The 17,771-nt window shown below is 35.2% G+C and overlaps 1 protein-coding gene across 2 annotated transcripts in view; it reads left to right on the top strand.

Moving 5' to 3' along the window:
- The window catches only part of LOC106872857 (uncharacterized), a 245,850-nt gene that overhangs the window by 151,088 nt on the left and 76,991 nt on the right, over positions 1-17,771 (top strand). For both annotated transcript variants that reach the window (XM_089350847.1, XM_089350848.1), the window contains 8 exons: positions 704-937; positions 2,179-2,277; positions 5,626-5,835; positions 10,476-10,712; positions 12,385-12,483; positions 13,699-13,905; positions 15,228-15,455; positions 16,310-16,408. In XM_089350847.1, the coding sequence (XP_089206973.1) occupies positions 704-937; positions 2,179-2,277; positions 5,626-5,835; positions 10,476-10,712; positions 12,385-12,483; positions 13,699-13,905; positions 15,228-15,455; positions 16,310-16,408 (1,413 nt within the window). The remainder of the gene's footprint in view (positions 1-703; positions 938-2,178; positions 2,278-5,625; positions 5,836-10,475; positions 10,713-12,384; positions 12,484-13,698; positions 13,906-15,227; positions 15,456-16,309; positions 16,409-17,771) is intronic.

The raw sequence follows: 17,771 nt of genomic DNA, 5'->3' as shown, positions 1-17,771 counted from the left end.
TATATATATACACGATAATTGAGATTTTCTGGATCGTGGTTATTACCTCCGAAGCCCCGGCATGTAATTTCCTTGCAGTGTACACTGTAGAAACACTACTAAGTTAATATCCTCGTTTTATCATCCAATCACCAGATTAAACAACATAACCTCAGGGTTTGATTATATCTGAGATTTTGTTACCCAATCTCTATAACAATATCAGTTACATATGTTACGTTGTGCAAATATGTGATTAATGAAAGTGAATGACCAATAACAGTACAATACATGCTACAAATATTCACCAGCATTCTAACTCATATGCAACTGGTATTATTCAAAATCACAAGACATCTCATCAACCATTCTAAACCATTCCAGTAAAATAGTTGACTGCCGATATTTTGCTATCGATCGTTCAAAATACATGTTGAAATGGCTGATGGGTTTAGATTGCGTAATACACGAATTGCGAATAAATTATTATGCCATAGAAACATTTGTAGTACGTGTTGAAATATCAGTATCCATTTATCTTCAATTATCAGTGTTTTAAACCAAAATTTATAGGCTATTATTTATAGTTTTCTTTGCTTCGGGAATCACCGTTCCAAAACAAATTATTTGAGAATACAATCCTTTAATTGTATAGCCATACTATCTATGCCTCAGACAAAGCTTATGTTCATAACCCTCTATTTTCTACGTTTCTATTCTACAGTCAAGATAACGTGCAGATTGTTCTATAGCAACATCTTTGTTGAAGAAAGGATCATAAACATATCTATTGATTCCGTTCCACAAGTCAGTCTTAATTCTCCGAACGTATCATCATTACATTCTGAGGTGAATTATAGCTGTGTTTCTAACCTGCCAAAAGCTGATGTTTACGTAGCCGTGGTACCCTTCCATTATAAAAATATATCATACAGTGTTCAAAAGGCAAAATATTCAGGTAAGTCAATCTGTTTGAAATGTATTTCACTTCCTATCATTCCTTCAAACTCTGCGTGATTCAAAATTTTGATCGCAAATATTAGCAGCCGAATCTCTGACTCGTCATCAAATAACGATATATTTAATACAGCCTTTCTTCACTATAATAGCATACTAATTTCAAGTGATCATAAAGTTCTGTTACCCACTAACTCCCTGACACAGCAGAAAATACATCAGAACAAGTTATTCTTAGGTTTCCACGTTCCCAATGCACAGCTTAACTAATATGGAAATATAAATGAACAGAAACAAATCCTTCCATTTTACTACCACTGTAATGTAAGGGACAATGACTTTACGGTTAAAATTATTTGATATTATTCCATCTTATTTGCAAGCTCAGGCAAAGTAGTCACATTAGCATAGCACTTCTCGAAAGTTTTTAAGCAGTCAACGAAGAAGGAATATAAAAATAAATCCCAGTTAGCAAAATATATTTCTACACGCATCAGTAAAGATTTTCGTGTAATATCTTTATTGAATGCATTAATGAGCAGAAGTTTCTCTACTTTAAACCAACAATATAGTTTCTACCCGTCACTTAATGGCATCTCGTAAGTAGTAGATATCAGAATCCAACGTTGACCTTAATCATGCCTTGCAAATTTTAAGCTGATATCGTTATATTAAAACACTATCCACTACTGAATATTGTGAAGAAGACATACAAGGTAAGTTTATTGCAAGTTTACAACAGAACACTATGCATCCAAGTTCACTTAAAAATAGTGAGCCCAAATTAGATGTAACACAAGCGTTAGAAGGCAATGCAAATCGTTATAATTCACAGTCAGTAATATATTCCTCAAAACGATATCAGAACATCTATATTGTAATTCTGAATATTTTTCTTTGCCTAGTTCCTATTACAAAGGAATATATGTATTTTAAAAATATGATCTCCTTTGATCTATGATATATGATCTCCTTTGAAATAATCACATTGCACAGCAATACACCGGCCCCAGCGTTCCTGCCACTTTTGAAATCCGGCCTGGAAGTCGTTTTCCGCAAACGAGTCGCGGACCCTCTTCGATTTGCTCTGGACCTCGACAACGGTGTTAACACGGCGACCTTTGAGCTGCATTTTCATCTTGGAGAAGAGATGGAAGCTTGCAGATGCATATATTCAACTGAAATCAATAATTATACGATACCTTATATAATACATGCTTAATTTACACTTATATTCCATAGGAAATTTCACAATTCAACAAGACATGAAGATTTTCTGTTATGCCAATCATAACGGCCAACGTGGAATCATAAAGCAAAATGTGGTCCTCTTAAAAGAAGGTTCGTATATTTAACAAAATTTTGCTCTCTAAACTATAAAGAAAATAACAATGCAAGTTAACAATAATAATGATTAATTATGATAATGGCGAAATTGAGAGATGTGATAATGACGACGATAATTTTATGAGCAATTTGTTACAAAGTTGCATAACTTACAAAGAGCGTTACAAAAAAGTTTCAGAATATGTGGGAATGTATACAGAACGCCCATATATATATCTGCATAACTGTATAATAATATTTTACTCTCTGACTTGAAGCGATAATTTTCAAATACAAACAAATGACTGAAGAATGATGACCTAACTCCAGCTAAAATCGAACCCATAAATCAACGCTAGCATGCTCCTTGCACATTCGACTGGGCCAAACGCTCAATCATCAATTTCGGACAAATTTAGTTAACATATACTTAAAAGTATCTGATAGTACGTATAATATTTGTAAACAAACCTGAAAGGCTTTGTAAGTTACCGAGCGAAAGCTACTATGGAAGACTCGTAGTATAATAATAACTGTATGACAATATATCATAATATATATATTCTCCGATTTCAAGTGACAAATTTTAAACACAAACAAAAGACTGAAAAATGGTGAGCTAATCCCAACCAGAATCGAACCCACAAATTAACGCATCCGTTTGGGCCAAACGCTCATCCATCAATTTCTATAGTAGCTTTCTCTCTGAAACTTACAAAGCGTTTTAGGTTTGTTTACAAATATATATACATACACGTTTTTATATAATTATATATATAGGTAGGTCATATTTTCCGGTTGTTGTATTTATATTTAATCCTGAAAATATATATATACAGGGTGCATAAGGTATTTGAGAACATACCTTTTTGGGGGTTATTGCTGCGTTTTTCGCAAACACTGTATAATCTTTATTTCAGAAAACAATAATGGCACACCCTCAGCTTACTCAAGAAATGAAGAGGCATGCTGCTATTGTGGTTGTAAAGGTTGGGCATAGCGATTTAGAAATATCACGATTTTTAAAAGTTTCCAGATCTTTCGTTTACAAAGTTTGAAAGGAATTAGAGACGGAAGATGGAAACGTATCACCAGTATCAAAGCATAAAAAGCATTCTAAACGTTCTGAAATCATCAGAACACCTGAATTTATCTGACAAGTTCAACAGACCATTGATTACATTTCCAGAAAGTCCATGAGGCCAATTGCAAAAGATCTCTATGTATCAGCAGGAACGGTCAAAAATGTTGTCCACGAAGACATCAGATATAAGTCTTATATAATGAGGAAAGGTCAGTTTGTCAGAAAAAGCGAAGGAAAATCACTACATCAGATCTAAAAGGCTCTTAAACAAACTGAAAAATCCAGCAGAAGATGATTTGATTTGTTTTTTCTCAAACGAGGAAAACTTCAACCAACACCAAAAAGTTAACAGAATAAATGACAGATGGTTATGTGAAGACTCTTCTGTAGTTCCAGGTGTTATGCAAGCAAAATTTCCTGCAACTGTCATGGTTTTAGGGATTCTCAGCAATGAAGGGCATGTGATGCCTCCTTACCTCTTTCCACAAGGCCTTAGAGTTAACTTTGCCGCCTACATTGAGGTCCTGGATAGACAGTTTATGCAATGGAAGGCCATACATATGTGCTTCAGTAAGACTCTGCACTATCACACATGGCTCTAGTAACACCGGAATAGATGGCTGAAAATTTTCATCATCACATAACCTCTAACATTTAACCTCTTAATTCCCTACATCTTAATCCATTGAACTACTACATGTTGAGCGTTGTTGAGCGAGAGGTCAATGAACACGCCCATAACACCAAAGATTCTTTGGTCAGAGTAATGTCCAAAATGAACCAGGACCGCTTGATTCGAGCATGTTAATGATTTAGATCTCATATAGAAGCAATTGATGAAACTGAAGGTGGTTTTATTGAATAACATTATAGAAAATATATATGTGTATATATATATATATATATATATATATATATATATATATATATATATATATATATATACATATATATATATTATTTATTTATAAAAAAGAAGTTTGAAAACGCCAATATATAAAAAATGAATTTTAATTAAAAATTTTGTCAGAGATATTTTTAACATGTTTCGGTTCTTGTAAAAACGAACCTAATCAAAAATACATATTTAAAAAAATGAAATTAAATGAAGAGTTCATAATTGTTCCTTACTGGTGTCAATATATATATATATATATATATAAATTGCTTGTTTCAGTCATTAGACTGCAGCCATGCTGGGGTACCACCTTGAAGAACTTTTAGTCGAATGTATCGACCCCAGTACTTATTTTTTTAAAACCTGGTACTTATTTTATCAGTACTTTGGCTGAACCGCCAAGTTACGGGGCCGTAAACACACCGCCAGCAGTTGTCATGTGGTGGTGAGGGAACAAACACAAAGACACTCATACATACATATATATATATATATATATATATATATATATATTAATAATAATTTAGAGAAGAACCACCATGGTGCAACTCACACGATGAAGGAGATCAGGCACCATCAAAAAAAGTGTACTATACAAAATACTAGTTTAAAAATCTAAAAATCCAAGGGAAAATTTGTAATACATAAAATCTATGAAATATTGGACTAAGAATTTAAATCAGTTAAGTTTAAGAAACGAAAGTGGAAGAAAAACTTCACGCGTTTCATGGCCACATAACAGTGGGAAATATCTGGTCAATCTACAATGAATCGATCAAGATAAATACCACTCATAATGAGGAGACTCATCAGGCCAAGTAACTTCAAAAAACGTGTCCTAATATTTAAAAATGCATAAAATAAGAAAAGTATAAAAATCTGTCCGTTTAAGCAACATTTAGTACAAAGGAAACTGTCAAGGTTTTATAATAATACACATCAAATAACAATAAATATCTGTCAAGTTGAAGGCATAAAATGTGTGTGTGAGCATACGCGGGTGCGCACAAATAGTGCAACCTACCTATGCACGCTTTAGAAACCACCACCAATCACTTACGTCCAATGTTAACAGTACCTATTTTCTGTATTGGATGAGGCGAAAATTTTCCGTATCCACTTGGTAGCTGCGCGTTACAAGTTGGTAGACTGTTAATTTGTTTTAACCGGCAGTTTATCATCAAAATGTTCCACTCGTAAGCGATTCGAATAACTGAATTTCCTGTCATTCCAGAGGGAAATGAACTCTTTATTGTACGTCTTGCTTGTCTTCGATCTGGCTTGTTTTTCGTATCTGCAATCTCATGTTTGTTTGAACAATAGATAACAGGTATTCTTTTTTCAAACATTATTTTGTATTTTTCTTCATTTTTCTTTACAGTTCAGAGATTTACAATACAGCGAATAACAACAACAATGCACAGTGATAACAACATAATGTTCACTTGTTACACAAACAGTACAGCTGCAAGTATCACGTATGAATGGTATGTCAATGGTAGTCGTCTAACAGCAGGAATAAGGCAAAGTGTAGGACAAAACGAATCACAGTCAGAAGTTACTTTGACAAACTTACCACGAAATTATTTTGGTAAGAAACTTTTGTTTATGAATGTATTTGATTTAAAAAGACACCAATTAAAATCTAAGAGAAAACGAAAATGTAGTGTCTACTTCGTAAATTCCTGAGTAATTGATATAACAAAGTGAATGAATTTTTAGGAAAACCCGATTTGTATTTAAATATATGACGGGAATCACTTTCCAGTATATCCAGATTGCAGTAAGGAAGACAGGTGTGAGTGTGTATATATAAGGCGCGTGGATTACTGGTTAGGGTATTCGGCTCATGATCGTAAGGTCGAGATATCGATTCCCGGTGCGCGCTATGTTCCCTGAGCAAAACAGTTTATTCCAGTTCACTCAGCTGGCAAAAGTGAGTTGTACTTGTAATTCAAAGGGCCACCCGTGTCACATTCTTTGTCACTCTGAATCTTCCTAAGAACTACGTTAAGTGTATGCGTTCTGCGGAAAGCTCAACTACTTGTTCGTTAATTTCACAAGCAGGATGTTCTGTTGATCGGATCAAGTGGCACACTCGTCGTTGTAACCGACGGAGTACTAGTGTATATATACTATTGTGTGTGTGTGTGTGTGTGTGTGTGTGTGTGTGTGTGTGTGTGTGTGTGTGTGTGTGTGTGTGTTGCGAGACAAACCCTTCATCAGCTACCGATTAGATATCAAAATGATATCGATACCTCCTGATAGTATCCCCACTTCAAACCTGCCGAACAGAATTAATGCAACCAAGGAATATTCAGGTTCTTTGGTCCCATATTGCAATACGCTTCTTCGCTCTGTTATTCATGCAGCCACACAGCAAACTGTTTGTAGCAGTAACCACTCCAACCTTTCAGAAACTAGTTTTGTTTTGTTTTTTTCTCAGTTTTCGTCTTACGCACGCCTATGCTATATTTTCATGAAGCATCTTCTTCGTTCTTCAAATCACGAATAATTACACTATTATCTTTCTCTAAGTGATATGCCAGCCAGATTGGTCATTGTGGCATTAGCACAAATCTATACCATCACTTAACTACGTGGGGGGGGGGGCTGCAGATTGTTCTCATTTTCCCTTCATGATTCTCTATGTTCTTTATAGATTACAACCAAGGTACTGCCAACTCAACAATCAAGTTTTATCAAATTTTATGAAATTGTACAATGTCATAAGATCAGGATACTGATTCGTAATTGTAATATGGCTCTTCTTTCAAATCTCCCTGCATCTTCCGATCATTATCATCATTCAAAAGTTTGGAATTTGCCTTTTATTTATTTACATTCATGCATTTTACTTGAAGATCCTCAATTGCGAAATTAACTGAGTGCAAAATAATTCGTAAAAAAAGGCAAATACAAATATCTTATAAGCCTTTATAAGCGACAAGCTGGCAATATCGCTAGAACGTCGGAAAAATTCTTAGCGGCAATTATTCCAACGCTTTACGTTCTGGATCCAAATCCCACTGATGTCAACTCTGCCTTTCAACCTCTTGGGGTCAATAAAATTAAGTAACAGCCAATAGCACTGATTACACCACAACCTTAAATATTACGGGATTTATAGTTATAGCTTTTATCTTTCATTTGTTCCAGTCATTAGACTGCGGCCATATCCAAATAAAATCTCATAGTTAAAAATGAACTGAAGTCAATTAAGATAACTTGAGTAAGAAATCCAACGATTCAGAAACTTGTCCTTCTTCAGAAGGAAATATATTAAGAGATCAATACTATGGATGTTAAGAAGCAATTGAAAAATGGGAGAGCAATACTAACGGGAAGGCGGAATATAGGTTTGGTGAAAGTGAAGAGAGGTGAGGAAATTTTGTTGCAGAACCAAACAAACTGAGTAGTGGTAGCTACGGTAACTGAAGAGAATAAAAGGTTAAATCAAAGAAAATCGTTTCAGAATAGAAATAGATTTCAGAATAGTGAAGACTTACATACTATCACAAATGCTCGCACAGCACACACAAAGTACCAACAAGGCATACGTACATACATGAGAAGTGAACATAACGGAAGCTCCTTCACAAGAAGACATAGACTCCTTCTGGAGAAAAATATGGAGTGAAGAGAAGGAGTTTAACGAAAATGCTCTGTGATTGGAAGAAATCCGAAGAAGTTATTGCTCCTGCGTCACATCCAAAACATACAACATTGATGCTGAAACTCTTGCAACTGTGATGCAGAAACTCCAGGATGGAAAAGCACTTGGAAGAGACTTGATTATTGGATATTGGTACAAGAAGCTAACATTCTACCGACCATACCTTATCAATCTGTACCAGCAAGCTCTCATTGGGAACAATAGCATACCACACTGGTTAGCACTGGCAGAGACAAAATTGATCCCCAAATGCAAAAACACAACCGGCCAATTGCATGCCAGAACTTAGTGTATAAGATATATACAGCATAAGTGTATAAGTATATAAGATATATACAGCAAAAGTGTATAAGATATATACAGTGTATAAGATATATACTTTTTCCTCCAGGACCATTGTGAAACCAATAACATCATCACAGCAGAACAGTCAGCTAGGAAGAAGGGAGTCTGGGGATGTTCTCAGTAGTTGTTAATCAACAAAATTGTTATGTCAAAGGTGTGAGAGCGTAGGAGGAACCTAGTTTCAATGTGGCTAGACAAAAGAACGCCTTTGATTCTGTTCCTTACTCATGGATGCTAGAAGCCCTTCAACTTGCTAAAGTTCCAGTGAGCATAGTCAAAGCCATAGTTGACCTGACTTCATCGTGGACCACCAGCTTGAAATAAAACACAAAGACTGACTGTATTATCATTGATAGAATACAGCATCGCAAAGGTATATTCTATGGAGACAGCCTCTCTGTGATGTTGTTTATGCTTTCTGTAAACCCCTTGTCAGCCATGTTAAGGAAGTATGATGGGTAACTCACTGGTTCATAAGAAAACAGAAATACCAAAATTACACACCGTTTCTTTGTGGATGACTTGAAATTTTATGCAAAGAATATGCATGAGATGAAAAAACAGCCTTGACCTAGTTATAACACTCTCAAAGGATGTACGGTTGAAGTGAGTTTGGTCAGGATAAATGTTGTTATATGGTTGAGAAAAGGGGGAAAACTATAAACCAGACTTGTAACATCTCCATCAAGGGTTTGACTGTTTCCTCTGTATCTGACGAGGAATGTTACAGGTATCTAGGTGCGGATGAAAACATATCTTACAATGGCACCTGTAACAAAACACGTGTCACTAGAGAATATTGCAGCCGAATAAAAAAAAAATTGGACCTCAGAACTCTCTGCATTCATAAAAACAGTAGCCCACAATGTGTTTGCAGTGCCAGTACTCATACCAACATTTGGGTTGCTTCATTGGACGTTTGATGAGATCCGAGCCATTGATATGAAAAGCCGAAAAATACTAACAAGCACAAAAAATTTCCACATAAACAGTGACGTACACCACCTCTACCTCAAACGAAAACAAAGTAGCAGAGGCTTAACATCGATCCAAAATGCCTGTGAATGTCGTATCATATCCATTCGGCAACATCTTTTAACTACCAAGCGTCGAAGTGCATTCCTTGACCAAGTTTGCATACATGAGGCTGATAATATCATAAGACTTGGAAGGCAGCTCCTTGAGCAACGATCTTTGTCTAATAACCTAGACATACATACATACATATATATACATGCATATATGCATGCATATAAGTATGCATGTATGAATGTATGTATGTATCAATGTATCAATGTATGTATACATTCACTTGTGTATGTGCATATGCATACTGATATATGTATTTAAACAGACACCTTTTAAAGTAAACAAACAATACCATCTTACCGTTTTCTTTGTGCGGACACTACTTGTTGCTTCAAACTTGCTAGTGTATTATGCACAAGGCTTGCCTACTAAATACTTGATTAAGTATTTAAATATATCAAGTGGTATAATTTTATATCTAGAAATATGTCTTTTAAAAATAGTTGTGTCTATTTACTTTTGAGTTGTCTGCGTATTTTTGTAAAGAGATAAACAGATAGCTAGACAGTCAGAGGGAGAGGGGGAGAGGGGGGAGAAAAGAGAAAGAAAGAAAGAAAGAAAATAAAGAAAGAAAGAAAATAAAGAAAGAAAGAAAATAAAGAAAGAAAGAAAATAAAGAAAGAAAGAAAATAAATAAAGAAAGAAAATAAAGAAAGAAAGCAAGAAAGAAACGCAAAATTTGTAACGGCTGATTCGGTAGTATTTTATTTAATGCAATCATGAAAGATTACCTCATAACGTCAATCCACTATCATCAGGTAAAATTTTGAACATATATTTATACATATCTATATGGATGTATATGTATGTATATGTATATGTATATATGTATGTATGTATGTATGTATGTATGTATAAACATACGAAATTTACTCACTGTACTATATTACACAGAATTTACATAGACTAGCGTTTGACGAGCAGATCATCACCAGTTTCTGTGAATGCCTTACGTTACTTTATATACTATTATACTTCACCGAAATTCTAACAATTTCTTTACAATCATCTAATACTTGACCTCATATATAAAGTAAAACGAGAGAATTTCATATTTTTATGCACCCTGAATACATTTCAACTAAATATAACTGCTAGTTTCACATATCTATATTCTACAGCCATCATAACGTGCCGAACATTTCACGGAACCTTATTTATGGACGACCAAAACATAACCACAGATATTGCATCGATTCCACAAGTCACTATTAATTCACAGAACTTATCATTATCCAATTCTGTGGTGAATTATAACTGTAACAGTAACGTACAAAATGCTGATGTTTACGCAACTGAGGTGCCTTCAACTCATAAAACTGTATCATACCCTCCTGCTGTAAAAGGAAATGTCACAGGTAAGAGATAACTTTTATATTTTACTACACACATGAGACAAATACTTCATTTACATATATATCTGGTACAAAGAAAAAACTGAGAAAAGGTTGAAGTTGCATTGAAGTTTTATATACATATAAATTATTTGAATTAAAATGAGGTTAACTTTCTAACATGATGATTAAATACTTTTATTCTGTGTATTTATAAGTCTGGAAATAATTATATGTAAATACGTTTTCACAAAACAAATGCTTTCATGTTATAGTTTTACTGAAAATATTTTGGTGTATGTATTCACAAAGTACGCTTGAGAGGACAAGTAAGCTGAAAGGAGAAGAAAGAAAAGGACCATATATTACTTCGAGTCTTTTGTATAGAAAAAGGTTTTAGTGTATACATTCTTGTGTGTGTTGCAGCCGAAAGCAGTTTTGTAATAGAAGTCAAACACACACACACACACACACACTGCATACACGCACACACACACACACACACACACATACACGCACATGCGCACACGCACACACACAATCGTTTGCACGCCGGGCGAAATGATAAGTGCCAGTTGAATTAACTGGTCCTGGGTGAGAAATTAGAAAAAATGCTGCACCCCCTCTGACAAGCCATGTCATGCCAGTGTGTTAGAATAAGTTCGTTGAAATAGTATGATCTCAAGCTGAAATTTACGACCTCCACATCGAGCTGTGGCTGGAGGAGAGAACATGCTGAGGCTTTCGTCCTGAAGTGTACTGAAAATAAGCATTAAAATCCAATATATAGAGAAAAGGAAAATGGATGGGTAGATAGATAGATAGATAGATTAAAGGCCAGTACTTTCGGAGAGGGGTTAGGTCGATTACATCGAAACCAGGTTTCAACTGCTACATATTTTATCGATCCCGAAAAAATGAAAGAAAGAAGTAGACCTTGGCGGCATTTGAACTCAGGACATGAAGATGGACGAAATGCTGCTAATCATTTTTCCCGGCATGCTAACGATTCTACCAGCTTGCCGCCTTGGAGCAATTTAAAATTGGTTTCAAATTTTGACACAAGTCTAGCAACTTTGCGGGCGGGGATAAGTCGATTGCTATTTATCAACTGCTATTTATCGACCCCAAAGGATGAGAGGCAAAGTCGATCTCGTGGGAATTTGAACTCAGAACGTAAAGTCGGAAGAAATGCCACTTAGCATTTTGTCCAACGCGGTAACGATTCTGCTTACCGCCTTCTGAGCAGCTTAAAATCCGTTTCAACGTTTGGCGCACAGCCAGCAATTTCTGGGAGTTAAGTAAAGTCGATTACATCGACCACCATTGCTCAGCTGGTACTTATTTTATCGATCCTGAAAGGATGAAAGATAAAGTCGACGTGAGAGGCATTTGAACTCAGAATATGAAGCTGCTAAACATTTTGCATGACATGCTAACGATTATGGCAGCTCGCCACCTCAGGAGCAATTTAAACATCTCCGCAGTATTTTGTGAGTCCATAAATGAATATGGATCTAAGGGAAAAACCGAGGAAAGTAACCAGTATATTGTCATCTGGAGAATTTGGTCAAGTGTCTTCCCTAGACTATCACCAGATTTGTTTATCATTGATCTGATACTTGAATTTAATAATGTTCAATATTTGTTTTAACTATTCAGCAATTCTACTAATATCTACAATTATATTTATTAGGACGCTTTACAATGGTAAATGAAACGAAGATTTTCTGCTATGCTGAACACGGTAACAAAAGAGGAATCATAAAAAGCAAAACTGTTTACTTACTTAAAAGTATGTAGTCTTTGTGTAACTTACGTTAGTAATTAAATATTGTTGTTATGTATTTATTTTAATATATAATATAACAGTCTGCTTCCTCACATTTTATTTGCAATATAATCTTATCCACTTCATGCTTTTTTGTTTTGTTTTTCTCTATGTGTTACAGTCTTTTAAAACTGCGATGTCTATTTTCTTCAACATAACTCGAAACATTACTTTGCCTGCTCCTTCAACGCTAAAATACAGATCATTTCGCACCAAATTATAAATATGTTAATATTGAATTTTACTCCTAAATGAAATTAAATCTTGTATTATCCCAAATGTGATACAAACAAACGTAAATCATAACCATAAGGTTCTCTCCCTCTCTTCATTTCTTTCTCGCTCTTCATCCTCCTCTCATTTCTATTCTATTCTACTCTCTCTTTATTCCCCTCTCACTTCGTCTCTCCCTCTTTCCTCTTATCTTTCCTCCCCCTCACTGTCTCTCTTTCTCTCTTTCTCTCTTTCTCCATCAATCTGCGGCTTCTTTCTTTTTACAACTTCTTTGGAAACACACCTCTTTGAGACTTTTTCACCGGCGTCAATCATCTGTGGTTTTTCACTCCATAGGGGAGATTCAACGTGACATAGAATGTGACAAGACTGGCCCTTTGAATTGCAGGTGTAACTCATTTCTGCCAGCTGCATGAACTGGAACAACGTGAAATAAAGTGTCTTGTTCAAGATCATGATGCGCTGCCGGGAATCGAACTCAACCATACTATCAGTGGAATATAAAGGAAATAGTTTTGCCTCACACCCACCCTGCATCATTAAGTAATACCTCTTTAAACCTACAAAATACTCTACATACACTAATCCTCAAGAACTTCAATAATCACTTCATATGTATAACATTGATAGAGTGATACTCCTAGGATTAGGATTATTTTAGGGCTCAAGGCACATCAATACTTTATTACTCCTTATCTGTCTCTCTGCTTCTAACATTACTACACTATTCTCTACAATCTTCAAATCATTTTTGAATCAGCTCCACTTAACACCGTCTCACTTCCTTCGGTAACCCCTACAAGCACATAAACAGACAAACATGTGCATCAAATTGTGTGTGCATGTGTGGGTCTGTGCGAATATATGCATGTGTTTACGTATATATGTGCGTGTGTCTTTTTTCAAAATTATTCTTGTTAACCTTTTGTTTTCCTCTTTTTTCAGTTCCCAGATTTTCAATACTTGAAATAACTACTAAGCAAAGTGCTAACAACATAACGTTCACTTGTCGCACAAACAGTAATTTAACAAATATAAAATATAAATGGTACTTTAATAACACTGACATAACAACGAGAATGACACAAATGATGGTAAATGGAGAATCGCAATCCGAAGTGACCTTAAGTAATTTAGGAGAAAACAATTCAGGTGAGAATTCATCTTCATAATTTTTTCTTTTCACTTTAAAATCACTCGTTCAAAAGAAGCAGGGAATTAATTTGATACTTGATTTGTATAAGAAAAACCAACAGGAGATTTGGAGATTGAAACAACAGAGGGAAAGAGGCTGACAGCAAGAAAAGTTAAATGTGAGAAAGAGTAGAGTAAAAGAAGTATTATACTTGGAGAGCAATAGTGAGGGTTTTTGCAATTCCAAGATTTGCAAATGTTCTTATCAAAATGAAGATGCAAATTTTCGTCGTAAATTACGCAGGAAATACATTTTGATTTGATATTATGCATAACTTTCAAATAAAATGAAGAAAAATAATGAGCATGTTGTGTTGACTTTTAAATTTAAGAACTCGGTTTAATAATCATCGTGGCATCGTAATTCACATGGGAGTCTCTTTTTTGTTTTAAGATGTCACGGAATGTACAACATATAGTGATCCAATATTTTTGAGCAACAATGCTAGTCCCGTACTTTTTAAGGTCTATTTTGACATTTTGTAACCCTTTCAGCGTGCGCATTTTTGAATTCTAATATATATATATATATGGTATGTTTTCTTCTCTTACTCTTGTTTTTTGCAAACATATTCAAAATGTCTTTCTAAAATGAAATTCCATTATGCAGCTGAGGAGTACATTTTCATTGTACATTCTATGTGGTGTTCTCACTACATGAATAAATGGAGCTTGTACGAAACGTACGTACTGCTATAATCTATTGAATTTTTGTTGCTTATCTTCAAATATATATATGTATATAACTTAAAACTTAGATCTGTTTTGACCAAAGAGTGGATTAGCTAAATCTTTTTTAAGTCAAGATTTATGGTACCATGGTCCGTTCGAGTAGGGACTTCTTGTTGAGTGAGTTGTATCCGGGTATAGGTAGCTTATCTGGTATTCTTTAAAGAAATTTGTCCAGATTCCGTTTAAAGGTGACGGGATCGTTTTCCTCTTTCATCTGTTTCGGACAATGTTAAATAGAGCAGGGCCTGTTGAGGAAAATAATTTTGTTGCAGTTTATTTATGCGTTGTGAACCTGAATTGGGTAGGAGACGTATGACCCGTGGTCCTAGACTTGGATGAATTCTGAAACTAATGTTGAGGTCGTTTGGCCAATGCTGGTTGGTATATTCTCCATAACATACATATGATTTATCACTCACGGCGGCGCTGGAGAGAACAGTCTCAATTCTCTACTACGAATATACTACATTTGTAATACATGTGTAATTAAACCTATTTCAAGGCTTACTTTGTTTACTCTTATTGTTCTAAATTTATATTTTCTGTAGATTCGATAACATGCGAAGCATTTTATGAAACTTTGCGAATTGATAAGAAGAAAATGTACACATCTATCTCATCCATACCACAAGTTACCGTAAATGTCTTTCCAATGTCACTAGCTGGTTATTTCTCGAACTACAGTTGCAAAAGCTCCGTAAATGATTCTAAAGTTCACGTCACTGTGGAATACTCCGGAAGCAGTAAATCTTACACAAATATATCAAGCTATATGGGTAAGTTTAAGCATATTACTTGATTATCTATATCCACGTGCACTGATAACTTTATATTAAACAAATAAAAATGCTCAAGCCTACCTAACTTGTTTGTATGGTTATGAAGTTCACTTCGCTACCATGTGGCTTGGATTTCAGTCTCAATGTACAGCACCTAGGGCATGTGTTCTCTACTCCAGCAAAGGGCTGACCACTTCCTTGTGAATGAATTTGACAGGTGGAAACTGAGCGGAGGTCTGTCGTGTATACATACGCCAAAAGTTAGTTCTCTCAGATATACTTTAAGTCCTCTCACCTTTATCTGAAGGCAATCGAATGCATACTGTGTTTCTAATGATAAATTCCTGGTACAAGGGCTTGGAACAGGTATGTGGATAATGACGCATTGAATCTTAAAAGCCCTTTTTTAGATTTTTGCTTGCTTGAATGTAAAGAACGTTCTTGTAAGTATTTTTTTAAATAGACATAGTATCTTATGTGATCACAGTAATACCAGCTTTTTGACACTGGATTCTTTCTTGATTGAATTTAAAGAATGTTCTCGTACATATTTTTTAAAGTCGAGACATTGTATCTTCATGTGGTCACAGCAATACCAGTTTTTGACACTGGATAAACGTTTTGTGAAATATTTATGTAAGGTTATCTTTCAGCTTCACAAATATTACCTAAAGTTTGAGCAACTACATTGATCATAATTATAAGAAATAGTCTAACATATTCATGATATTGTATTAGAGTATCAGTTTAAGTGTCGTGTATTTAAGTCTGCTGCTGGCGTTTTCTTACTTTCCTGAGCAAGATTAACTTGTGATTCGAGAGTCTTTTAAGAGATATGTTACTATTTCCAGGACGTTTCTTAATGGTAAACGACACAAAGATTTCGTGTTATGCTGATGGTGGTGGACGGAGAGGCTTAACAAAAGAAAAGATGGTTACATTAGCAAAAGGTTTGCATTTTTCTGTCTTTAAATTACTTTTATTCTAATAAGCTTAAATGATTCAATTTTTAAACGTGTAATATACATTTTTTTTTACATTAAACACAATATTTCCTTCTCCACAGAGATGTATCGTAATCTTTAGAATTACGCTACAATGTGTTCTATCTCAAATAAGGCCACCACTTTCGCCCTGCCACTTATTGCCCTCTTGAACTCACTTAATGAAGATAACCTTTTGCAATGAAGTTCTCAAACCTCTCTCTCTAATACACTTTCTTTCTAGCTCTCTTTCTCTCTCCCCTCTCTTTTCTTCTCTCTCTCTCCCCTTCTTCCTCATTAATGACTACCAACATCGTTTCTGTAAAGGCGGATTCACTGTTATATATCTGTGGGCTCTTTCTTAAAAGGAATTGAGTGGATTAGGTGAAAGCAATGTTGTCTGGCATGCGAATCTTCTATTGAAACTTCTGCCTATGCGCTTCTCCTGTCTCATCTCTTCGTTTTGTAGCTTCCAGTCAGATCGTACTTTTGGCACGTTGCCTTGACGGAATTATTTATCTTTCATTCTGTCTACTTCAGTGTGCCCTAGGATTCGGTTTTGTCACCGATATCATCCCATTAATGATTTATTTGCCACCGCATCCAACAAGACCCACAAAAACGCAGATGACACCACTTTTCATCTTCCCTGACATTTCTTATTCATGCATTATCTCGCTTCCTAGACTCCACACATCAAACCCACACTGACTGAAAACAAAGACCTCCAAAATATTCTCCAGTAAAGATATATCATCTTTCTTTCATCCAATAACAAGAAAACACAAACTCTTCACTTATCAAATCATCATCACATTAAACATCTTTTTATCAGAACCTTCAAAGTCATTCCAATTGTTGGGTTTCAATACCACCAGGGATCTCTCTTGGTGACAGCGAGAGTTGTGTAAAACATATTCTTTACATAACTAGGACCACATACTGGTTCCAACAATGATGATACTCTACAAATCTAAGGATAGGTCCACAATGGGGAAATTGCTGTCCCATATCGGAATTGAATTTATTTCTTATCCCTTAGGAAACAATATAATCTATATAATAATCTACTTGTTGGTTTGCCCACCACACTTTAGTTAGTTAGAGAGTTGGAGATGAAGTGAGTGAGGGGAAGAGTGAAGAAAGAAAGGAAAGTAGAGCAAGGTGATTAATATTAATACATATAAGCCAAATGTGTCACGTGGTCAATTGACAGGAGAGGCGAAGAAAGACAGAAAAAGATGGACAGTGAAGTGTTAAGGACGTGTGGTAGGCTGGGGAAGGAATACTTATTACATGGTTAAAAAGTTAGCTGAAGGGGAAAGGTGAA

This window comes from Octopus bimaculoides, chromosome 4, assembly GCF_046866305.1.
Source record: "Octopus bimaculoides isolate indiv1 chromosome 4, ASM4686630v1, whole genome shotgun sequence".
NCBI lineage: Eukaryota > Metazoa > Mollusca > Cephalopoda > Octopoda > Octopodidae > Octopus > Octopus bimaculoides.
This window is presented reverse-complemented; position numbering and strand designations above follow the sequence as displayed.